General features: G+C 43.7%; 1 protein-coding gene across 5 annotated transcripts in view; it reads left to right on the top strand.

Annotated features, from left to right (window-relative positions):
• The first annotated feature begins 11,222 nt into the window (after positions 1-11,222).
• The window catches only part of LOC102104587 (integrator complex subunit 6-like), a 50,126-nt gene continuing 35,945 nt past the window's right edge, over positions 11,223-25,403 (top strand). For 4 of the 5 annotated variants that reach the window (XR_015773847.1, XR_015773846.1, XM_005526166.2 and 1 more), the window contains exons 1-2: positions 21,523-21,799; positions 21,884-21,961. Coding sequence is in view for 3 of the 5 variants with exons in the window: in XM_005526166.2 (XP_005526223.2) it covers positions 21,533-21,799; positions 21,884-21,961 (345 nt within the window). In the remaining 2 variants the exon portion in view is untranslated. Of the gene's footprint in view, positions 11,342-11,445; positions 11,483-21,522; positions 21,800-21,883; positions 21,962-25,403 lie in introns of those variants that run through there. The other variant, XM_088062568.1, reaches the window with a different exon arrangement.

Genomic DNA, 25,403 nt, shown 5'->3' with positions numbered 1-25,403 from the left:
CGCCGCCGCCTCACCGCCCCGCCCCCCGCCCGCCCCCGCCGCCATGTCGGGGCTGCCCGCGCGCCGAGCCCCGGCGGCCGCGCTACCGGCGCCGCTCGTCCCGGCCGGCACCCCCGCCGGGACAGCGGGGCTTGTGCGGCCGGCCCGGCGCCTCTCACCTGCGGGGAGGTGTTTTTTAATAATACTTCACCTCATCTCACGGTTCCCGAGGCCTGACCCCGTCCCGGAGGGGTTCCTGCCCCTCTCCCGGCTCCCGCAGCGCTCGGGGCCGCCGGGTGCTCTGCCCTGCGGGTCCCAGAGCAGCTCGGGCTCGCCTCCATGCCGCCCATCGCTGGTGCCCCGCTGCAAGGGTCGGCGAGTGTCACCCCGGGCTGAACCAGAATAGAAGTGTTAGCCGAACATCCAGGCTTGACCGTCTGCTCATCCAGCAGCACGGCTTAAATGGGACACACTGTTTCTGTAAACACTTCCATGTTGTTACCTTTGTTCTTTATTCCTCTTATTTGCTTAATGTGTTTTCATTCAATTAGACTGCGGACTTCAGCTCGTACTATGGATTATCCACTAAATCATCTTCCCTTGTTTTTTTTTTCCCAACTTCCCCTCCGTGTAATATAAACAAATCCGTGTGTAATCACCACCCAGTATCATCCCAAACTTCAAGATCTTTAATACAGCAAAATATTTTTGTTGCAAGTCAGGTGGATAATTGAGGTTTATATTGAGCCACCCAGTACAGGATTGCAACATCTTTTACCCATTACCGAGCTTTACCCCTCAGTGAAATGAAGACACGTTCGTGGTGAAATAAACACAGCAGCCACGTGTGTTTCACAATAACATGAAACAATCCAAAACAGGAAGTAACATATTTAAAATCATGGAAGACATTAAATAAATTCAAAAAAGTATATTTTCCAACTTTGGCAAGGTGTGTGTATTAGCACTCATCTTTTTTCTGCAGATCTAATGGTCCATTAAGAAGTTCAGTCTTGCAGCCACAAATTACATAATATGGGCAAATTATTATATAGAGACATTATAATTTTGTCAGAATTTCTGAAAATCTATGCAGTGAAAATTGGCAAAATATTTTGTTTCTTGATGGATGTAAATCAGCTCAGATTTTAACGTGTTTAAAAATAAACTGGAATTCTTGTTTTTAAAAAGATTATCAGACTTCAGCCTTTCAGAATACGTTCAAAAATTATTATGATTTTACTGAGTATTAATCCAATGGAGGGTGTTCCTCATTTTGGAAACCTGTCTCAGAAGAAGCAGCATACATAAACATGCTTCAGAGATATTCAAATTAATAACAAACAGAATAATATTCAAATCAAATAAAAACATAATCCCAAATGGCTTGCTTTAAAAGCACATTAATTAGACAAATTGGTATTTTCCAGTTCATCCAGTTCATTTACAAAGAAAGTTCAGACTCTCTAAAAGCAGGTGTTATGTCTGCCTCTGTAAATTTCCCAGGATCCAGCTTTTTTCTGTCATACATTTGTTAAGGTTTGCATCCATCTGTTGAAAACCAGGAATCGAGCTGGTCTCCTTCCTCTCCCACCCATCGATCACTACAGCTGGTGTCCACGCTGTTTCGTGATTTTTAAAAGTTAACTCCAGTTAAATGTGAAAACTGCGAGCAGGACTGGCTGGTGTTCTGTCCTCGCTGCTGGTGCCTCGGAGAGCACAAATCCCTGCCGATTGTGCCCTTGGGAGAGACTCTGCCAGTGCCAGGCATTCCCAAAGGTCCGTGTGTATGCCACGCCTGTTGAAGCAGCACGGAAACAGCCCAGAGCTGTTCGGTTTGGGGCACGCACCGAGCCTGGTTTGGCTCCTTCCCGCTGCTCTTGCCGTGCCTCGCTGCCTCCAGGGATGCAAATGGATGGAGAAGGTGAGTGTGGGGTGCTCAGTGCCCGGTGCTCCGGGAAAGCTGCTCAGATGGAGACTGCTGCCTTGTGTGGCAGGAACTGGGAGTATCTCAAATCTGTTGGAAGTTCTCTCCTTTATAGTTAGGTCATTGTTTCTTTTGCTTTTTGGGCTGCTTTATTCTGCCCAAATAATTAATTATTTCTGCGATTAGAGGGAGATTGAGATTACATTCCTTGTTATGATGCTGGTAGAACAGGGAAAAGATGAGAGGAGAAAATGTGGATGAAGAAGACAACAGAAATACAAATGCAGAGGAGCAGAGATGTGAGATGCAGCGAAGAATCTGCAACAGGTTTGTCGGGTCAGCTTAAGTCTGTACCAAGGTGTAAAAAAATGCTGTTCCTGCAGCTTATAATTGTTCCTCTGACTTTTTACCTATCTTGGAAACTGCTGTGAGTTACCTAAAAGCATTGGCTGGTCTTCTGTTCCATAAAATACTGCCTCCTTATAGCATGAAACCTGTCAGTGGAGTGTGCAGAGATGAAATGCTCTTGAATGACTCTGTGGTGGTTTTGGTTGCTGTGGTGATTATCCATCTGTTTAAATACTTCATATGGGAGATTCACAACACATTTATCACGGAAAGGATTTTCTTAAGTTGTGAGAAACACAGCATTATGCCTGATTCCTGTAATTTTGCAGACTTGATTAGCAAAATATTGCACTTTATCTGTCATGACATAAGGACATGATGTAGCATTTATAACAGAGGTGGTAGTACACACCTGGGTTCTGTGTTCACCACACACCCCATGGAGCTGGAACATTGGCACGTGTGTGCTGGTCAGTGCAGGTGCAGGGGCTGACTGCACACACTTCATGAGTGGCCTCCTTTAATGGATCCCAAGATTGAAGAAGTCACCCAAATTAACAGTATGTTTACAAAAGTTGATATGAAAACAAGCGAGCAGATAGGAGAGAGCTAAGCACTTTATATAGCTGAATCTTATATAGCTCATAATACATTTAATTATTACTAACCAATATTCTTAATGTGATGTTTTGTTTTTCTTGACAGTTCCCTTCTCCATGGCACAATCTGGCAGATCCTATTTGGCTTTGAAATAACTCAGGAAAGGGAGTGACATATCTACCTTTCCATTTGCACTCATGTTTTCTTCCGTAGAAAATGATTGGAGTTTTCTTTCTAGTTAATACCAATTTATTAAAAAGTCTCCATAACAAATCTTTTTTTTTTCACTTTTAAAGATTAGCTGAAGAAATAATAGTGCATTTAAACTACCACCTTAAAGCAGCACACATGTTCTGACTTACAATAGAAGCAAGAATTGTTTAACCTAAACTGTCCAAACTGTTCTTGTAACTTTAATTCACCAGCAAAAGTGTTTTGGATTTTGTTGACTAGCTTATGTGGCAGGTTTTCAAATTTCCCCCCTTCAGTGGCAGCGAGCTGTATTCCTGTTCCCTGTCACTGGGGACTCAGACGGACTCGTGTGTATTTTTTGTGTCAGAGGTTAGACTGTTTGTTTTTATGCCTAATGATGTGGACCTTGGGAGCCACATATCTCAGCACCGTTGAGGAAATATCTAGACTTCTGTTAAAGTGTAATCCCTTTCAGGGCATGCCTATACAGGAGAGTTAAAGACAGCTCAAAGCTCTCTCTGCCCATGCTCTCCACTGCCTGGAGCCAAGCCAGTTCCATCTTAGGAATCTTTTAGCTCAGCTCTCTGCCTGTGTTGCTGGGTCCCTGAGATGTGCCTGTGGACATGGTGAGCACAGCATGCCAGAGAGTCACATTTGCTGCAGAACAGATAAAATTATTCAAGGAAAATACATCCTAAAGTGTCACTGCCTTTAAAATACTAAATGTAAACAAGCGCAGGTTTCATGTATGCTCAGTGAATAAAGCTAAGTATAAGATCTAAGGGATCAAATCCCTTTCAGGTCTCATACTGAGTGAATTTTGCCCAAAAAGTGTTTGCATTACACTTCAGAGAGGCATCAGGGTTCAGATCCTTGTACTTGGAGTCTTGTGGTTCTTCATGTGGGAGCTCCTGACATGCTGTGCTCCTAAGCTGTATGAAAGAAGCCATAATTGAGTCTTAGACACTGTGGTATTTATAATCATTTTGAAACCTCAGAGAGAACAAACATGTAGAGGTTTATAGACAGTCATCATCTTTATGAAGTGTAGGATCTATTTCTGCATTGTCTGCAGGACCCTGCTGAGAATCTCCAAGTCCTGCTCATCGGAAAGCTGCAAACCCAGCATGGGCTCTACTTTTTTCCAAGGATGTGCGCATACATCTCTTATAAATAAGCAGTTATGGTTGTTTCATTAGACCTCTAATAACATCTCTATTTTATTTTCTTTTCAAAGATATTTATTCAGTGTTGACACATATTTATAATATCATCTCAACAGTAAGAGTCTGTCCTGTCAGATTTACAGCTATTATAAAATATGATGCTATCTGCATACAAATGGATGGTGGGAGCCCTACAGACATTTGCCCTATTATTACTGCCTAAGGAAGCAATAAAAATTTAACATTTACCATCGGGAAACACCTGCAGAGATTAAATTAAAACTAGATTATATGCTTATCAGTTATATGCTACAAAAGCAAACTCTTCAGAGATTAACATAAAAATCATTGTTATCAAAATCTTATTAAAAGCTTCAGTTAATACGCTCCATTTTGCACCTCCACTGCTCAAGCGTTCTCTGTGTGACTTATTGAGTCTTTGTGCAGCTGTAGGGAGGGGAGGCAGGGCAGTCTCACCGACAGCTTTGCTATCGCCTCAGCAAACGCCTGCCCTGATATTTGGGTTTGTTGCTAAAAGCTGACCGCAGGTACCATTTGTCCTTGCCTCTCTGATCCTGGCCGCTCTCTGAAGGGCTCTCCACACTGCATGCTCTGTTTCTTGAGCATGACGCCAAGGCAGGCTCCAGGCTTCCTCTTGGAGATCTGCTGGGAATTACTCTGGAGAGCACTAGTCCTTCCTGCTGAATTCATTCTTTAGTTTGGTCAGCAGGACCAAGACAAGGGATTTTCAAAGGCTGGAAGTTGAAGACAAGGAGCTGCTGTTGCTGCTAAGCAGATGGTCTTGTGTTTAGTTTGTGCAGCTTTTGAAACATTCCAAACATGCTGCAGAAAGAGAGACTGGGAGGGAACTAGGCTGGAGTTGATCTCTGACCTGGAAATTGAAAATGCTTCTGGATTTGGGCTTCGCTGCCACCAACGATTGAGAAGCTTAGAGTGCAGATAATCTACCTGCTCTGGCTTGAAGAGGACGTGCAGATCCTACCTGTGCCTGATTTGCACGCACAGCGGTTAGGGTTTATTTCTCCATCTGGTATTACAGTGACCCCTTTGCCTTAAGGCATTAGAAGCAACCTGCCTTGGGCATGTTCCAAACTGTGTATGGGAGGGTATCTCTTGTGAACAGCCCAAATAATTTACATGAAGGCCCAGGCCAAAACCCCCTTGCACAGTGGAGATGCTGCCAAATTTGGTGGATCTGGGGGAGGTCACACTAAGAAGAGGTTAAGATCATTTTTTCTGTGATTGTAAAATAACCAGAGTCATGTAGTTTACCAAATGCCAAATCCAGAAGAGGATTAGGGAATGTCAGACCATGGTTTCCTGAAGATATTTATTCTGAAGGCAAATATGATGTAGGGAATCTTCTGGTGATTTTTTCTAACCCCTCACCATCTCCTCTTATGTGTTTGAACAGACTGTAACAGTTAGTTAAGTGAATGAGAAGTGCTGGGGGTAACCAACTTTAAAAAACCCCAACATCAACAACTTAGGTTTATAGAAATAGACAAAATAGTGCATAGACCTGTGGATTGGGGAATGCAGAGCCAAAGCAGACCCAAAGAAAGGGAGCAGAAATGGCTGGAGCTTGCTTTACAGGGAAGCAGAAATGTCTGTGCAACCATGGCCTAACATTTTAAGTAATAAGGGTTTGCTGGCCCAGCTGATTTTTTCTGAAATAGGTTAAGGAGTGTTCAAACAAGTATATCCAGATCAGAGGGGTGGTAACCTATTGCTGGGCAATGCTCACCAGCCTCTGGGCAGACTGGGGGAAGACTGTGCTGTCAACAGAGCTGGATTTGGGAGGAGACACGTGTCCACAGCCTGACTCGCAGCACTGTGGCAGCCTAAGCCAGGCCTGCCCTGTGCCTGCCTCTCGGAACAGCTGGAGTGAGCACTTTGCCTTCCCTCATTCCTGCAGGGACAGGTTGTACATCAGCATTTTTATAACAAGCTCTCCTTTGAGGGGAGGTAATAGCCACTTCAGCATCAGCCATGGGTGCATCCCAATTCTGTGTGGAAGCCTGAGTTCTGTCATTTTACTTGGACAAATCACCATATTTAACTTGGAAAGACCTGCTCATCCTCTCCTGCTCCACTTTCAGGCTCTGAGCAGTGTGAATTATTGACAGAGGGATTTAAGGTTTCATTTTTTCAAAAATTATGCACATTTTTGTAGGTACATACCTATAGCCAAGATGTAGAAACTCCTTAACTGTAGCCTGAATTTTCCATCGTCATTATGCTAAATAATTCACTTCTGCTGCCACTAGAGGTATAACATTCACTTGAACAAATACCAAAGGAAACATTTAGTTGGAAACCTTGCCCATATTAATATTTCATTTTTCAAATAATGTTTTTGATCTGGGTTCTTTTGGAGGCCTCAGCCTACTTTGCCTATTCCTGTTGGGCACCCTTTCTTTTATTGAACTACAACTGGCTACTCCTGAGATGAAATGCCACTTTGTGATTAAAGGGTACAGAATTGAGTGCTCATTTAAACTGCATAAAAAGCTAAATTATAGCATCAGTCATTGTATCAATCATCTGTGACTACCTCATGCGTAGCCTTGTACCAACACATTTGAAAGTCTCATTCCACATCAATTCTGGTGCAAATTTACATTTATTCTGAAATGCAAACATAACAAAATTTATTTTAAATTACTTTGCTTTTTTTCACCCCCCATGTAATAGCCAGTTCTCAGATATAATCTCCCTCTTGAAAGTCATGAAAATGTCAGTGGGGACAAGGGTAGCAATGAAGTTCCTAGGTTTCCTTTGGCACTGGTAGGAGAATTGTTGCATAATCTGGATTTTCACAGCAGACCTGCAGTGCCTATGTGGTTTGAATGCAGCCCGAGGGATGGCTCAGCTCAGGGGTGATGGCTTCTTGTGAGGGATCTAAATTACACCTGGCCACAACCTGGTGGGAACCAAATCTTTATCTGTTTGAAGTTTGTAACCTTTCTTTGAAAACATTCTGCCACGCTCAGAGCCAGGCTCTGCTCAGCCGGTGTTGGGAGCCTCAGGGAGGTTTTTGTGGGCATTGCCCACTGTGCCACCAGCAGCAGCTCTCCTGCTGCCTTCCACATGGCCCCCTTCACCTTCCCACTGCAGTTCCATGTGCTGCTTCCCACCTCCCCCTCAGCTGTGCCCGAGCAGCCCAGCCGGACGCCAGCACCAGCTCAGGAAGGAGCGTGGGGACAGCAAGTGACACCAGGCAGAGTTACAAACCTGTGGCCTCAAAACAGCCCTCCTGCCATGTTCTCCTTGCAGGGCTGCACCCACCTTGCTCCAGGGAAAAGTGGAAGAAAGCAGGAAACAGCATAATGAATGTTGGAGGGAGAGATCTCTTTCACCTGTTTCGTGAAGTTTAATTTGTTAGCTTGGGTAAAATTTCAGCATTCAGAAGATAAAGTTGTGATGGTTAGACTGAAATGTGAGCTTTAATTTAGAATCCCCTGCATTGCAGCATGATGTACCCCCTGTTTATAGGCACTGTGCTACTTGTCTCAGGAAAATGATTTTGGAGAGAAAATATTGAAACAAGACAGAGATGATCTCAAAAGTTTTCCTCTAAAATGAAATTTTGAGAAAATTATTGATTGCTTGAAGCATTTCATTACAGTAAAAGTGTGCTTTAGCTGGGAAAGGTGTTCCCAGCATAAGTGAAGCACAGATCCCCATAAAACTCCAGGCCTAGTGCAGTCTCTTCCCAATATAACACTAATAACAGAGTTGAGTATAGAGCACATACATATTGCAGTTGGTGTACTTTTATTTTTAGTTTTTTGCAATTTTTGCGATTATACTGATAAATTCACCAAAATCTTATTACGCCCACAAGAAATATTTTACTAAGAGAAACAATGAACAGTTGGGATACATTGGATTACATTAGGATAAAAGTCGATAAAGTAATACCACTGAAATTGTAGCAATGGGAGACAAAAATTAGATCCATGGAATTTAGTAAATACAGCAGCAGTGCTGCCTGACCTTATTTCTGCCCTCTACACAGTTATTAGCAAGACTGTGACATTTCTTTACAGCTTCCTCCTCTTGCAGGCCCAATTTTAGGCAATAAGTTCAATGGCAGAGGTATTTTCACAGAAGCAGTTGCATTTAGAATAAAGTTACCAACATACTTTCTCCCAAAAATCAAGAAAATGTGTGGCAACTTTGTATGCTTTGTCTGCAATATTGATAACTCTTCCCAATGATACAGTTTAGAGTCAAGTTGACCTTTATGGGTTTCACAGCTAAGGCAACAGTTACATAAAAAGGATGAACGAGCAACAACAAAAGGGGAATGCTGTGATCATATAATCTGAACACCAGAGCTGCCTGCACTTATACTTCACTATTTCAGTGAGGGAGGCAGCACTGGAGAGTGGTAAAGCTCATAACTTTAACTAAAGAAATTGAAGTTCCGTTTCATTTCTGCCTTTTATTCCCTGTATTGCCCTTAGTCATCTAAGGCCAGGCTGCAAATGTTACCTGATTTAGATGAAAAAGGCACAAAGTGTACCATTTAAAAGAACAAAAAACCAAACCAAACCTGTTAACAATAGTCAAAATTTTGCTGGGTGGTGAAGAAAAGGGGGCATGCAGCAGTCAAGGTGATTTTCAATGACAAGAGCCTTTGGCTCCTTTTGATTAGATACTGATTTCTTCCTCAGTGAATGAGAATAAAACACTGACACCATGTGAAACATGCTGGATGTGAATTGGTTTATACGACTGTTAACAGTTGGGACTAATATCTGTCACTAAACTAAAATATTGGCAACTAAACCACAGGAGAGTGTCTCTGTTGCTCAGTCTTGATGGTTGGTTATGCTCCCTGCTTTAGTTTTTGCTAAGATACAAAAGGCTTCATTTTTGAACAAACAAATAATTTAATTATTACAAGAGATGTATGACATGCCCATCACCATGGCTGGGAGAAGTGTTTCCATTTGTTATGATCCCGGGCTCATCTGGAGAGCTTCTTCCAGCATGATGATACTTGATTTTTATCTCTGCAGGATTCCGGGGCAGACATCTGGGATGGCTGAAGGAACTGGATACAATTTGGGTCTCCTCTGGGGAGCAGCAAAGAGTCCCTAGTCTCTGAGGCCAGAAATTCATATTTTCTTCACTGAGTTTGAAGAAATTGACCTGTTTGTCACTCTCTCCCAAGATTCAAAAAGGAAGGGACTCTTGGAGAGGCAGCAGATTGGCCTCAATGCCACTCAAGAGTTTTTATTCAGCTGCTGTATCTGATGCCTTCCTACTTCTGATTTTAACTGCTCTTAAAATATTTCTGCACTAACAACATGGAATATTAGCACACATAAATCTGCCGGGCTTGCTGAAACAGTTTGCCTATAGTTTCATTGACCTTGACAGCAATAAACAATAGTGTTTCCAGAGGGAGAACTGAGTTTTTCTGTATGTTTTTTGGTTCAGGGTTTTTTCTGCTATTGTCCGTTAAAATTTGTTTAATGGCCTGTGTGACATAGTGACTGATGCTGAAATCCTCTGATGTCTTTTGGAAACGCAATAGAAGCAATTTCAGCCCATGTCACAGGAAATTTGCATGTTCCAATGAATAAAAATTAAGATGAAAGCAGGATGTGTGGGAAGACCTGGTAGTGACAGAATCATTCCCAGCTGCTTTCTTGGTTGCAGAGTAATCACAAAACAAGGATTTTTACCAAGCTTGTTTAATCCTCATTACTGGATTTTGGAAGGATGTGGCCACTGCCAGCTGAGTTACGTGCATGTTCTGTACTGCTAGAAAACTCCTGATTAGGCTCTGACCAGAAAACAAATCTCAGCAAGAAAGAACTGTCACCAAACCCCTAAAGTCCACTGTCTGCAGAGCCCCATTTCTTAGATGAGCTGGATTTGTTTTAAAGCTGTTAAGGAAAAGCTCTATTTGGAGGCAGAATGCAGAGTGTAGCCCTGGCCTCTGAAATCAGATCACACTCTTTTGCCTATCTATTGGGAAAGGAGCAGCTGAGGATAAAGCTTACACACAGGCACAGCTCTGTATAGTGTTTCAAGGAAAGCTTTGGAAAAGATAAGATTCTCATTTTGTACTTTGACAAAGAGCTGAACTGACTGCAGGAGTCTCCATGTTACACTCACAGCAAGTACAGCAGTTTTCCACTGTGTTGCTGCAGCACTGCCCCACCTCATTTTATTGCCCTCCCTGTTTGCCACATCACCAGCTCCAGGGAGCTGGGGGTGCTGTGGATGTGTGAGTCCCAGAGCCTGGAAGCAAAGGGCTCATGGGAGAGCTTTCTGAATCTCTGCAAGCAATGGGAAGTTAAGAGTCCAGAGAGTCTTTGCTGCTTTTGCTTGAAAATAGTAAACAAGTAAGAAAAATATTATGGTTATATCTGGTATGCAGTAAGGCTTTAAATTTGGGTTTACTTACCTTTCAAGTGTTCCACATATCCCATATTTGACCAGAGATTTGCAAACGTGGCCCTGGGAAGGTTGCAGGGGTAATTGGCTAGTAGCCTAGGACTGCATTTAATTAGCAAGGAATGCACCGGCCCTAACTGCATTCCCTGCAGGAGCCACAACCCACATGGCTACAGGTGCTGTCCTGCTTGCTCCTCAGGCCCAGGGACTGCTCTTCCTCAGGCACGAGTGCTGCATGTTGCAGCTTGTGCTGCATTTGGAAAAGAATACATTTGGATATCACTGTCAGGACATTTTCCGTTTTTTGCTCTGCCATGATGACAGGCAGTATCATCAGATTTAGGGTCCTGCTGCTTTCTTAATGCATGAACCCCTGGTTACCATATCCTTGCTGGATTCACATTTTTTAATGCCTCTTTGATTAACCATTTTGGGACAGCTGGGCTTGACTCTGACTAGAATCAGCTGCTGATCTTCCTGAGTTCATCTGGAGTTTCAAGTGATTGATACCTCAGAGAATTAAGCTCAAAGTGCACCAGGCAAGACTGCCTAGAGCTAAAATACCCACAGTCAAAGCCCATTAACTGAAACGTCTGTGTTTCACTGAAAGTCTTTTTGGAAAGCTAAGGCAAATTTTTCTTTTGTTGCCACCATTCTGAAGTGTTCTGCCTTCATACACTAAGATGTAATATACTGTTCTGGTTTTTTAAGCAGTCTGATGGCTAAATACTCTCTTTAGTTCCTACTTCTGAATTAAAAAATTAACTTATATTTTTATGGTGGTTTTAGCTTCATCAGGTGATTGTTTTCCTGAGACATGATTCAGGTAAGCTCCTTTTATGTGTATCAAAGGGTAGTTTATTATTTCAATGTGCTTAGTTATGTATTTTGCATCGTGGTGGCTCTTTCTCAAGAACAGCAGGAACCTTGTAGAACTGTGCTTCTCTCTTTGCTTATTTTCCTCCTGATCTATACTTGTTTTTTCATATCTACTTTTCAAATGTTTATTTCTTTTTTTTTTTCCTCTATCCATCCATTTTCCTGCATTTTATTTGCTCTGTCATCTGTGTTCCATAATGTGTGAGCACTGGAAAGACCTGAGCAAGTAGAGAAGGGAAAAAGCTTTGTGAGCACTTAGCTGGAAACCCCAAAGCATTGTGCTGAGATACAACCCCCTGAGGGGCACAGTCCAGTCTCAGCAACTCCCTTCCCAGAAGACCCACACCACCAGGGGTGCTGAACAACTCAAGATCCCCCTGCCTTAGCGCGCGTGTAACCATTTGCCTTTATTTTTCATTTTAACCTACTCCTAAGCTGAGAATACAAGTGCTATGGAAACCTTAATTCACCAGTAGCTCATCACAGATTTCCACTGTGCCACTGTCACTAGGCTTTTGTGGTCTTCCCCCTTGCATTTTTAATTTCATTTCCTGTAAATACATATATAAGGCTTGTACCCAGCATTGATTACCCACTGTGTCCTTTTCCCTTCCCCCTTGTCTGCTGCTTTCTTCTCTCCTGCTTTTCTGCTGGACGGTAAAATGAGGGAGCAGGATGTGTGTGCTGGGAGGAAAGGGGAGCATGTACGGGGGTGGTAGGAGGGTGGGGCTGCCGGGGATAAGGGACAAGCTGCCTGTCCCTGGCTTGGTGGTGATGCAGAGTGTGTGTTGTGCACGGCTGCAGAAGTGTTGGGGTGACAAATGAGCTTGTTGTGACATGGGAAAGGGCTGGCACAAACTCACAGTTCAGTTAGATTTTCCTTGAAAACACAATGGGTTTAGCTGAATAGGGAATAATTGAAATTTGAAAATGTTTGGATGAGAATTGTTATTATTACAGCATTTTTTTAATAAAAGGGTGAGCATAATCATAACTGGAAATTGTCTTTTATATGAATGTGGAATATAAAATCTTTTATTGTAGACACAATTTTTTGAAAATGAAATGGAGTGACTTCAGGGTGGATTTTCTGGTTTTTCTTTTTGTTTGGTTTTCCTTGCTCTCTGAGGTAAATCGTTAGTTTCACTTGGCTATGGAGACCAGTTACTTGGTTGCTTTGTCTTTTTTTTGTTTGTTTGTTTGTTTTTGTTTTGTAGAAAGTACTGAATTATTACTGAGAACTAACAAGCATTTTGACCAGTAATGGGGGCAGCTACATTTTCTACCCATTTAATATGAGATAAATGCTGTAATTAAATGCCAAAACATAGGATCGAAATTTTCCTTGGTTTAACCTGAACTAACGCAATATTCTCTCTCTGCACAATTATAAGTGTGGTTGCTCTAGGGAAAATGGGGGGAGGGTTGGATTGCAAAGCCCTGTCAGAAGCATCTCCTGCCCTCCGAGGGAGTCTGCTGGAAGGTAGAGTCGGGCAGGAGAATGCAGAGAACGTTTGCGGCTCCTCAGTGATGCGAAACATCCGAGCTCAGCAGGGAACAGGAACTGCCACGCTGCTTCCAGGAACAGCACAGGGAGGGAGGAAAAGGCCACATACCGAATCATCTCCACTTGGTGCCTCCTCCCAGCTCTGGGTAAGGCTTTGAAAACACAAAAGTTTCACCAAAGCTACAGTGTTTATTTGCTGTTAGATTACACTGTCCCACATGAATTTGTTTAATGCCTTTTAAAATCCATTTTCAGTCTTCACAACCTCCTGAGGCACACTGACTGCCACAAGGCAATTATGGATGGTAGGAAAGAGTATTTCCTTTTGGGTGTGTTTGTTTTAAACCTGCTGCTAAATGCCTTTCTTGGATGCCCACTCAGCTTTTGTGCTGCAAGAGAAAGTGAACAATTACTCTGCATTTACCTTCTCCATTCTGCGTTTTACAGACTGCCATAATTTCCCTCTGCAGTCATCTTTTTTTTCCAACCTGAAGAGCCTTTGTCTATTTAATTTCTTCTTGCAGTGAAACTGTTCTGTATCTCAAAAAAGACAAACATGGGCTTTTTATTATGTCTCTCTTTCTTTCTCCTCTCAGACAAAAGTGTCAAGTGGCTATACAGCAATGCCATGGTGAAAAGTTTCTTTTGTGCCTCTTTGTGCCAAAATAATTAGCTTTTGGCTCTTGGAAATTACCAAAAGCTTCCGAAAGGAAGAGAAAATGTTGTTCTTGTAACTCCCTATAGTTTGAGATTTTGTTCATATCCAAACCTAGGTAAGAGAATGCAGCAAATAAACGGAAGTGTCTGGGTTTGAAGTTCTTCTTTGTCGTGAACAAATCTTCCAACTTAATACACAAAAATTGAGTGAGTGCAAGGAAGTGACAAAACTGGGAATCCAGGAAGTTCAATAATTCAGTCTGTACTGAGCAAGGTTGGCAGCACTAACAGGACACAGCAGTTCCAGAGAGAGTGGGGCTGTTTGATTCCACTTAGTCCAGAATAAGCACAGTTTCTTCTATTATGCCTAAATCTGAAGGGACAGAGGTGTAAAAGAGAGCACATTTTTATTTTAAGTTTCTGTCTTCCTATCTGGCTCAAATACTCCATCTGAGAAAGGCAAATGCAAATGTCTCCAGATCTGAGCACAACCATCTGCAGGGAGCGCCTTGCTGTCCTTTCAGTCTGGCAAAGTCACAAAGCTCTTCCACCCTTGTGCCCTTTTTTCCTACCTTGTCGCATTCGAGCTGACTCTTCAAGACTCTGTACACCTACTTCTTGCTTCCTGCTGTGTCTCAGTTCTTTGGATTTCCCATCTGCTGTGCTCTGCTGGCAGTGCTGCTGCCCTGCACTGTCTCCTCCTGCCTTCTCTTTCCATGCCCCTCCACAGAGAGCTGCTCTCACAAGATGAAGTTGTGTCCCTGCCTAAGGTCTTCCTGGAAACTTGTTTCTTCCAAACTCCTAGAAGATACTTCAGGGGATGAGCTTTCACTTCCTCTTCTTCATTATCCATCTTGAAAAAAATAAAAAATTGAAGAATGAAAAGATCGTTGTTTTATTTTCCTATGCACTTGCTTTTTGCTGAATTTCCTGCTAAGCTCCTAGTGCTGCTTGGGCCTTTCCCTCCTGTCCCGCCTCTGTCTTGTTACCACCCACTCATTAGATCATGGCTGAAATTAGCTGGTGAGAGCTACAGGGCAGGGTTGATTCCTCTTGCTTCCATAGCCGAGGACTTGATACGGTTTTAAATTGTTAAAAAAAAAAAAAGAAAACAACAAAATAAGCACTTCTGCAACTGGGGAAATCAAGGTAGGAAGGCCAGGTACCCATGGAAAGTGCTGGTGAAGGTCTCTAACAGAACCAGTGAGAGCTCACATGGCACCAAAGCCTTGTGTTCCAAGTAGATAATTCTGCCTGCTTTTGTAACTGTCTTTAATGACAAATAGTCTTTAGGATTAAATAGGGGATTCCTTTGGGGGAAAAATATTTTGTGAAAATTCCTTACAGTAAAATGCAATGATTTTATGACACAGTGTTTTCTGTATAATTTTTGCTTGTTTTGGAGGAACCAAATAATGATAAACATACTCTATGTCATGACTCATGTCATCATACTCCATCTTCCGTGACATGATCTTCAGTAAGATTATGATGATCTGTTAAGGATATGTTGGAAATGTTAATATTCATCCCTAAAAGATAATAACATTTCCTATTTGGGACCAGTAAGTTACTTTAGGTGCCCTCAGCACAGAGTTAACATCCCATAGAGTTGTGTCCCACCAATATTTTGGAGACTGTCCCTAACTTTTTTTTTTTTAAGACACAAGGTGCCATGCCAGTGAGGGACAGTGGGTGTTTCCAGTGCAGTGAAATGATGGTGAGGGGTGAAAGGTGACTTGCTGAGCTGAAATCAGAGGGCTGAGGCTCCCTGAGGCTTCCAGCAGGGTCTGGTGTGCTTTGGATCAGGCACAAGTAGCATGTGGAGTGCAGTCAGGTTAGCTAAACTTCCTCTGTGGGAGATACTTTGAACTCTGCAAGGGAGAATTTCTGTTGCAGGCAAGTCATGTATATAGTAAAAAAATCATAACTGTGTCCAGAAATGAAACAGCCAAGTGTGGCTTTTGCTTTATGATAAATCCTGTCAGTTCAGAGCAGGTCCCCAGCCCATGAGTACTCTCTGCCATAAAATAAATGCTGATAGGTAATAGATGAAAATGTGTGAACTTCTCACTTGGTGGCACAAATCTGTGTAGCATAGCCTGGGAAAACGACTCTCCTAACCAGTCCCTCTTGGCTCCAGTCTATTTAAACATATGTATTTTCAGGTTTCAGTTCTGGTAATGATATGCTGCTTTTATGACTCTTCCTCACAGGAAGATCCCAGGCAGAAGGATGTAGTTTTCCTCAGAAGTGGCAATTTTGTAGTCTGCCTTTATATTTTACATTGTAGAATGTAATAAAATCCAAATCCTGCCACTTGCACATTCATTCATTTAATTCATATTGTTGCTTTCCACACTGGTAATACTCTGGATTTTTATTTTTTTTTTAATGCTTTTCATCCAACAATCCCAAGCTGATTTGGCCTGATTCCCAGGTACAGCTAAGCAACACTTAGCATAAGACCAGTAAAAGGAAGTAACGGGGAATTTCAATACAGTTCTTGGCTGGCTGTCAATTCAAATGCACCTACACTTGGAGCATCCCTGGCCTGTGAGCCCCTGCTTCCCATGGCTGTGACTGCCTGATGCAAGGCTCCTGCCTCAGCCACAAATCTTTCCTTTCTCTTACCCCCTGAACAAGCTCTGTTTTCTCCCTGTGTTTACCAGTGAAAAATGATAAATCTTTCCTTGGGGAGAACTTGGCAGGATATACGGGGGCTTGGGGCTGAGGCCATTAAACTGATGATATTTGCTGTTGGATGACAAACATGCACTAAGCTGAAGCACACACTTGCAATTTTGTATCTCCCTGCATAGGTATGTGCACAATTTTAATTTCTTTTTCTTATCTTCTAAGGTGTAGAGTAACTCAATTCTCCAGTTTGCTAAACAGGAGAAGGTTTCAGTTTCTTTTTCAGCAGCCAGAATATTTTTCAAACTTTAATTCTGAATGTTGTTTCCTCTTTAGAGACACTCTTGGACTTTGAAACCTGTTCTTGTATGGAAAGATTTGCCTGTCTGGAAATCTGTTCTGGCTTGCTTTGCTGTTCAAAGTGCTGCTTCGTGGGTTCATTTCATGTCTCCTCGGAGACATTTTGTCAGAATTTTGCTTATCTACCAGTATTGCAAAATGATCTCCCATCTTAGGCAACCAATCACTTCCTCATCCCCTTCTCATTGGTCTTTAAAGCAAAATCAAAATTAAATTTTGTCTGCTGTTATGCAGGCTATGGATCTCGTTTTCACCTTTGGACTGTGAGCAGTATTACCTGTGCTTGCATAAAAACTGTGGGAAGAGGAAACCTTGCTTAACTGTGCACAACAAAGGGTTAACATATGTCTGAGGGAGAAGGGGACAAAATCAGGATGGCTGGAATCTGCCCTTTTCCTAAGTGGCTGTTTTTTCTGAAGTACATGGAAGACAGATGAAAAACCTCAGAGTTGCCCTGAATTATCTTCCTGAGCATACAGCTCTCTCTCTTTGTAGTTAAATATGACAGTTATAGTGCAGTATTTATGCACAGTCAATAAATCAGCAGAAAACGTGCTGCAGTCAGGGCATGTATCCATACTCTGTTCTTTATATTTAGCTGAAAATGGAATTCCTGAATTTGTTGAAGCCTGTGAAAAGAAATTCAGGTGCACATCTCCACCGGAGACTTACACAAAGTCTGATGGCTCACAGTAAACCAGGGTTTGCTCCTCAGCTTCCATTATTGTCTTCCCATCTGGAAACCCAGATTCCTGAAAAGCAGCAAAAAGGCAAATTTTGGATTAGGCTCCCAAGCGCTTGAGTGGAATCATTGCAGAAAGGAGATGTAGCAAGTGAAAGGGGCAGAAATCTTTAAGGGTAAGTTACAATTTTGTGGAAGTTTGTAGTGTAGTTACAAAATAGGAAAAAGCAAAAAGGTCCTGCTGAGCAATATCCTGGAAAATACTGGTTTGGGGGTTTTGTTTGTGTTTGTCGGTTTGGGTTTTTTTTTCTGTTTTGTTTTTCCAGAAGTGGCTGTGTGACACACTGGCAGAAGCAGCCTGGCCTTTTCTAGTGTCTGGCTTAAGAGCAGCTAACTGCTGACAGGGGAGAATATTTTGCCCTGATACAGCACACAATATCACAGGACTTGAATTTGCTCAGTTTCTGCCATCTTGAATATAACTGTGAAGGAGCTGTTATTTAGAACAGTTTCTTACCTTCCACACCTGGGTCCAGCTGCACACAAATTGTTTAACAGGGGATTTCACCTTTTTGAAAGGGACAGCAGAGATCTATGGTTGCCTAAGAGCTAAACCCTTCTGAATTCTCACTGTGGTACTGAAAAATGCACCTTGTGTGGTGCCAAGCAAGTCCCTTAGCTCTGGTGGCAGCCCCTTTTTTTGTGTGATAGGGATCATACCTCCCACTCATAGCATGGATTAATCCATATTTTTGTAGTGATTTAGCAGTGGCCATTTCTGCTCTAGCTGGAAGCGTTTTAAACTAAGCAGGAAAGTCATCAGGGCGGCTGTATTACATGACCAAGATAGAGAGCCACAGAGGGAGGTTTGAAGGGTTTAGCTGTTGATCCAGATTTTAAGTAGATAATTTCTGACTAATGTATCCAGTGTGCCCCAAATTCAGGTGCTAATCGGTGCCAAAGCTGAGCACCTTTGGTGCTTAAAGCAGCATGGCTCCTCTCTCACAGATGTATTACTTGTTCAGGGCAGAAAGCTGCTAGGTGAGAAAAAAGTAAGATGAAGCAATATAAAAGTGTTAAGAAATGAACTGTTAGTGCTAAAATCCTGTTAGAGACAACAGCTTAGATGTTAAGCTGTGTTAGGACAAGAAACAGAAAAATAATACTTTATCAGCACAAAAGGGAAAAATACCACTGATCCATTTTGTTCAAAAATTGACTGGAATTATTAATCCAGAATTCTATTCCTTTTTATTTTGGGATAGAATATCTACACAGAAATTATTTAAAAATATTTAATTATAGGAGAGCTTAAACTGCTGTAGCTGTTGTGATTAATTTCCCCATAAAGACAATTTCTTTAACTATTGCATTTGAAGAAATGTAGATGAGTGTATTTTCAATTCAAAAGCAAGAAAATTTTAAACTTTATAAAGATGATGAACGTCCGCTGCCATAGCTGCCAGGTAGTCAGCACTGCAAACATAAACTGTACAGAGGAGTAAAAGCTACTCTAGCTGCATTCATGCATGTTAGCAACCATGGTGTCTGTAATTTCAGGAATAAAAATTATCTCATTAAACTAAAATGACTTGGATTGTACCTAGAAGATTGCTAGGCTTTAGTTCTTGGAGTGTCTAGCTGGAGCAGGATCCAAAAAACAAGATCCTCAAGAGAGAAAGAGGGAGAGTACGTGAACCTTGCCTGTTGCTGCCCTTGGAAAGGTCAACCTGTGAGGAAGAGTTTAATCTTGACCTTTAAATACTATGTTTGGATGGGGAAAAAATGTCTTTTAAGTATCTGGTGGTCTGGAATTAAAAAAAAAACAACCCAAAAAACCCCCTTGTAATTGTTTAGCATTTCATAAAGGCAGTCAAGGAGGCTGCAGGACACAGGGCTATTGGGTTGCCAGCTGGAATTGGCTGAGGTCAGCTGGAGGCAGAAGGGAGTCTCTGACCTCATCTGGTTGACATGAGAGCAATGCATAGGTGGCCTCAACGAGTTCCTGTGCCAGGACCTGGCTGTGTTAGGTGGCATCTTCTACCAATAGTTCAGTTTCCATTCAGGCCTTTGCAAATCCATTCCTGTTCAGGAGTTATCTTTTAAGACTAACATGCAGTGGTACAAAAATGAAGTATCTGTATTTTTATCTCATCTATAGAGATTCAAATCCCATTTGTTTCAGTCTGGCTCCATTCATGTGCACTAATCACTTGTGTAAAAATATTTATCTGTTTACGCCTTCTGGCATTTCTGCTATGATTGTTAAAATTCATAAACCTTAACTGCAGATACACATGCACAACTTATGGAGGGCCTGCATAATGGAATGGAGTCTCCAAGTTTGACAGGATTCTTTTTCAAAATTAGCTGCTTTTCAACTATTAACTTACCTACTTTTGGTTCAATATAATTAATGAATGTTATTTGAAAAATATCTGCAGTAGTTTTTTTAAAAGACAAACTTCTTTCTAAAGCCAATATAGAGACTGCAGATCCTGTGTGCAGGTGTGGGGCTTTTTCTAGTGACAAAAGGGATGAGTACACGCCTGATTTAAATGAGTTTACATGTCTAATTATTCTGATAAAAATGGGCAGTGGTATCTTTATCAACATCTCTATTTCATCATGTTCTGTAATGGGGCATTAGAATTCACCTATGATGTTGTGCAACAACAGTATTGTCCAAGTGCTTCACAAAAATGGAGTGAGAACTGAAACTGATTCTGCCTGCTGTTGAAATGAATGGGAAAAAAATACGTGGAAAAAGCCTTTGAATTTTAAAGCACTGGAAAATATTATCAGTTTCTTTATTATTTTAAAGTAAGATTCATATTGGCAGTGCTGCTTTTGTGTGTTTTGGATTTACTCCTGGAAACAAACAAGCATTCGTGAGTGGACATAGTGCTAAATACTTCCTCAGTCTCCTTCCCCTTATCTGGTTGCTGTCGGTGCTGGCTGCCAGGCCCATTGGAGCAGGACACCTTGAAGAGGAGGCTCAGGCAGGACCTTATTTCTCTCCAAAATTACCTGAAAGGAGGTTGTAGCCAGGTGCAAGTTGGGCTCTTCTCCCAGGCAACCAGGACAAGGGGACATGGCATTGAGCCATCTGGGGAGGTTTAGGTTGGACATTAGGAGGAATTTCTTCACAGAAGGGGTGATTACACATTGGAACAGGCTGCCCCAGCGAGGTGCTGGAGTCACCGTCCCTGGAGGTGTTTAAGGGAAGACTGAATGTGACACTTTGTGCCATGGTCTGGTTGACAAGGTGGTGTTGGGCCATAGGTTGGACTCGATGTTTTGAGAGAGACTTTCCAGGCTTATTGATTCTGTGATCCCTCCCTTCAGATAATACCTTTTTATTTATTATTTTTTTTTATGAGTGGTAGGAAATATTGCAGGGTTTATGTATTTTCAGTTTTGCCACAATTAAGTTGCTGCCATCCTGCCTTGATCCAAGTACACTGAGTTCCCTGTCAGTGTGTGGTGCCCAGATCCAGGCACTGCCTCTGGGAGATGGCTGTTACCTGACCTGGGAAAGGCTGGCACGCGGGGGGCTGGGGATTTAGTGCTTAAGTGAAACCTCTAGAGACCAGGAACGGGGGCGGTTATGTCACCGAGCAGCTGAGAGGCTTCGCTCGGCTCCCCGGGAACAGCACACAGTTCCCGCTCCCTCAGCCCCACGGGGCTCCCCAGCCATCGAGGGCTGCGCGGCCGAGGTGAAGCGGCGGAGCGATGACTCAGCCGCGGGTACCGGGAGGTGCTGGGGGCACACGGCGGCATTGGGACCGAGAGCCACCGTGAGGGGCCGGACCGCGAGGGGCCGGACCGCGAGGGGCCGGACCGCGAGGGGCCGGACCGCGAGGGGCCGGACCGCGAGGGGCCGGACCGCGAGGGGCCGGACCGCGAGGGGCCGGACCGCGAGGGGCCGGACCGCGAGGGGCCGGACCGCGAGGGGCCGGACCGCGAGGGGCCGGGCGGGGCAGCCCCTGGAGCGCGGGGCGGGGGACCCCGCAGAGGGGCGGGGCGGGCGCTCTGTGCGTGTGACAGGTGCGGCGCGCGCGCGCCCGCCATCACCCCGCTCCCCCCCTTCCCTCCCCCCCGCCCCGCGCGCGCCGCCATGAATATGCAAATGCCGGTATAATTGCCAGCCAATGGCGTGCGCGCTGGTCACATGGTGCTGGTGGAGGCTCAGGGAAGAGAAGTTGAGTCCGGGCGAGCTCGGGCAGCGCCGCCAGAGCCGAGCGAGCCGCGGGCGAGCGCCGCGCCTCCTCCGCAGGGAGCCCGCCGGCCGGGGCTCTGCCTGGACCATGCCGATCCTCCTCTTCCTCATAGACACGTCCGCCTCCATGAACCAGCGGGCGTACCTGGGCACCAGCTACCTGGACATCGCCAAGGGCGCCGTGGAGATCTTCATGAAGGTGAGTGCGCGGCGCCGGGGGGAGCCGCCGCCCCCCTCGCCCCATTCGCCCCGCTCACGCCGCTTCTCTCCGCTCTCTCTGCAGCTGCGGGCCCGGGACCCGGCCAGCCGCGGCGACAGGTACATGCTGGTTACGTTCGACGAGCCGCCCTACTGCATTAAGGTAATGACCCCCCCCGGCAGCCTCGGCTCCGCGGCGGGGCCGCCCTTGGCGCGGCGCGGCCCCGTCCGGCCCGGCGGCGGCAGCAGCAGCCTGTGAAGATGGCGGACATTTTGCTTTTGTATGGAGGAGAGAGGCTGAGGGCGCTGCTGAGATGGAGGAGGGGGGGGGAGGAGACGGGCGGGCCGTGATTCACCGCCCCGGCGCAACGAGGGGCGGCCGCGCTCCGCCCCCCACGGGGCGGTGGCTCCGGCGGGGCCATCACCGCGCTCGGGCCCCGCACAGCCCTGAGACCCCCGGGACACGCGGGCAGGGTGGGGCAGGACCCCGGCGGGCAGGGCAGGGCAGAGCGAGTTACCCTTCATGGCCACGGGGCAGCGCGGAGCCCTGGCTCGGCTGTGGGTGTGGGACAGCGCCCGCGGCTGTTTCCGCCTCTGCGATTCACGAAGCCACAGTTGTTGGGGTTGTGTGCCCCCCTCCCCCAGCCCCGTTCATCCTGCTGAGCACGGTAGCCTGCACCAGTTCTGTGGAAGGTGCGCGCAGCCGTCGCTCCGTGCAGGGTCGTGGTGAGCTGCATGTGGAGCCATCGAATCATCAAGGTTGGAAGACAACTTTAAGATCACCAAGTCCAGCCATCAACCCAGTACTGCTACTGTAATTCCTAAACCACTAAACCACATCATCCAGTGCCAGCCTCTTAAACACCTCCAGGGACAGTGACTCTGCCACCTCCCTAAACAGCCTGACTCCTGAGTCATGGAAATTTTCTTTTTAATATCTAATCTGAATTTCCTCTGTCCCAGTTTAAAGGCCTTTATCTCTGGTCCTCACTGCAGGCACAGCAGAAGAGACTGGCCCCTATCTCACTACAGCCTCCTGTAAAGGAATTGTAGAGAATGAAGAGGTTTGCCCTCCTTGAGCCTCCTTGAGAGTAACAAGTCTGTTTGGCTAGCTCTTCTTGTCCCTGTTTTCTCATTCCTTGAGTTTGAGGCAAGTATGGCCATGCCGTTCTCATCACATAAGCTACACCAAGAGGTTTAGGCAAAAAAAACAAACCAAACCAAAACGAAAAACACCATGGTGCTGCATCTCTTATGCTGTAGGCTGCAGTTTGGTGATAGAAACGTCCTAACTTAAAATACTTACGTAAAGTGTGTCACAGAAAGCATTGCTACGGGAGTTTTAGGATCCTCCTTTATAGTCCTGGATTAGCACTATATTTTCTCAGAGTAATACACCATTTATCATAACTGTTGGGCTGTAGACCCATGCTATGAAGGCCAAAGAAGTTCATATACTGATACATTTTTGGTCATCCTAAAGAAAAAAGGAAAATACTCTCTAGATCTCCCTGCTAGAACTTCTTGAGAAGTTTTAAAAGTAAGTAGGCTCACTGGTGCTGTGAGCTTATTCACTTACTCATATCTTTGATAATGAGGCAATGTAATTATCATGAGCTATGAATCTTGGCTCCTTTCATCAGTAATAAATTTACACAGCTTTCTGAAGTGACAAGTCATAGAGTAACTATTTATTATTTGGTATTATGCCTTTCATTTCCTCAGAAGGAGGTGTGGAGGTCATTTCTGTGAATTGAAACCATCCTTGACTTAAAGAAGCTTACTGTCAAAAAACCCACATTGCCTAGGAGAGGAGTTTTTTAGACAAGATGCATGCACCATTTGCCCCATCTCTGGCTGGATGCAAACCCCAAATCTTTGTTATGCCAGTGTTAACTGGATTTCTTGTGTCCTAGATTTCTTTTATCCTAGTTTTTTGTCAAATATTTTACAAGTGTATCTTATGTTTGAGAAATGAACTTGCTCCCTGCAGTGGCAGCAAGCAAACTGGTGATTTAATAAAAAAATTACTTTGCTGCTGGAGATCTGTGTGGTAATGCTACAGGTTATTACCACATCTATACTCGAATTTACTGTGGAAGATCCTTGTGTTTAATGAGCATCTGTGTACATTTGGATGTGCTAATGAGCATCTGACTGTTCACACCTTTAGTAAATAGTAATTGAAATAAATGGGACTGTGATGCCCATCATAGCATTCAGTCATATTTAATATGCATTAAATAGTCAAGGAAAAGTATTGTGGTTCTTGTAACTTGCTAATGTATCATCTTAGAAATTTATATTTCTGTCTTTAGCATGCTGGTTTTTAAATTTGGCCTTAAACAATATTAAAATATTTTTTCAAAAATTAGTGACTTTTCTAGGAACAGGCTGCAGATTCAATAAATATCTGATTACAGTAATTATGATCACAAGTGCAGCTCAACTATTGCATAAAGACTTCATGGCATAAATGAGTGTTATTGGGCTGTTATGTCTGTTCCTTGAGCAGAGAAGGCCTCACAGCAGTGATGACTTCCCTGTTTGAAAATTTGTTCTCAAGACCTGTACTGGTATTTATGATGTTCCCTCCATTGTGTTTTCTTAGCAGCCACAGTTGTGCCAGGAAAACTTCCTGGTCTAGGCCAGGTTTTCTGTCTTACAGAACATGCTTGTAAAATACATAAAATCTAGTTTCTTTGCTAATGCTGCTGCAGTTAAATGCTTTATTTCTCTTGATTTAGAGAAGATGAAAACAAACTTGGCAAGTGAATGTATTTTGCAGGCTTGCTTTAAAAAGTATGTGCAGCAGTGGCTGCTTCATCCTCTTGTTTTCTTTATGATTTATACTAATTAAATTTCATAGTCTCTCAGATAGTTTACCAGTGAAGCACTTGAGGAAAATAATGTGGTGGTGGAGTTAAGACCACCTAGGAGGCAGAGGAATTACAGGAACTTGAGCTGTTGAGCAGGGGTAGCTGAGATCTGTGCTTTGGGTTGGTTTCTTTCAGAATTTGTTTGCCTGTAGCATCTGACTGTTCACACTTTCAGTAAATAGTAATTGAAATAAATGAGACTGAAATGAAAGTATTTCAAACCAACAGTACTGGTTCACTTTTGATGGACAAGAATATATCAAGAAAGTGTTATGCATTTGTATTGTATTGTGCGAAGTGGATCATGCTATTGCACAAAGGATTTTCCAGAATCTGTGAAAGTAAGGTAATGTTGTTAAAACATCAGTCTTTAGTATAGATGGTTTGAAATTATTTACAGGACCTGTTGCTTCTGTTTGACTGCTTATAGCTCTGTGCCATTTTTAAAAAATGGAATTATTTAGTCTCTAAGTTTGCAGTGGGGCTCTGCCGGGAGCTGTGATGACAAGTGACTAAAGAGGAGTTAAGGTGCTGTCATGGGAAGGTGGGGATGGGAAGATGGGGATGGCAGGAATGAATCTCAGCCCCACTCTGGCAGCAGATTCCTCTGGAACCTCATCAGCTGTTCAGCTCCTATTTGTTATATAATGTATAGGTGATGATTCGTGACAGCAGTTATGGTGCAACCATTTATAACTCTTTGTTTCCAAAATACTTTACAATAAG

Source organism: Pseudopodoces humilis, chromosome 15 (genome assembly GCF_049639895.1).
Source record: "Pseudopodoces humilis isolate 2021_Gansu_Grassland_sample_001 chromosome 15, ASM4963989v1, whole genome shotgun sequence".
Lineage (NCBI taxonomy): Eukaryota > Metazoa > Chordata > Aves > Passeriformes > Paridae > Pseudopodoces > Pseudopodoces humilis.
The sequence above is the reverse complement of the archived record's forward strand: the minus strand, read 5'-3'. Positions and strand labels throughout refer to the sequence as shown.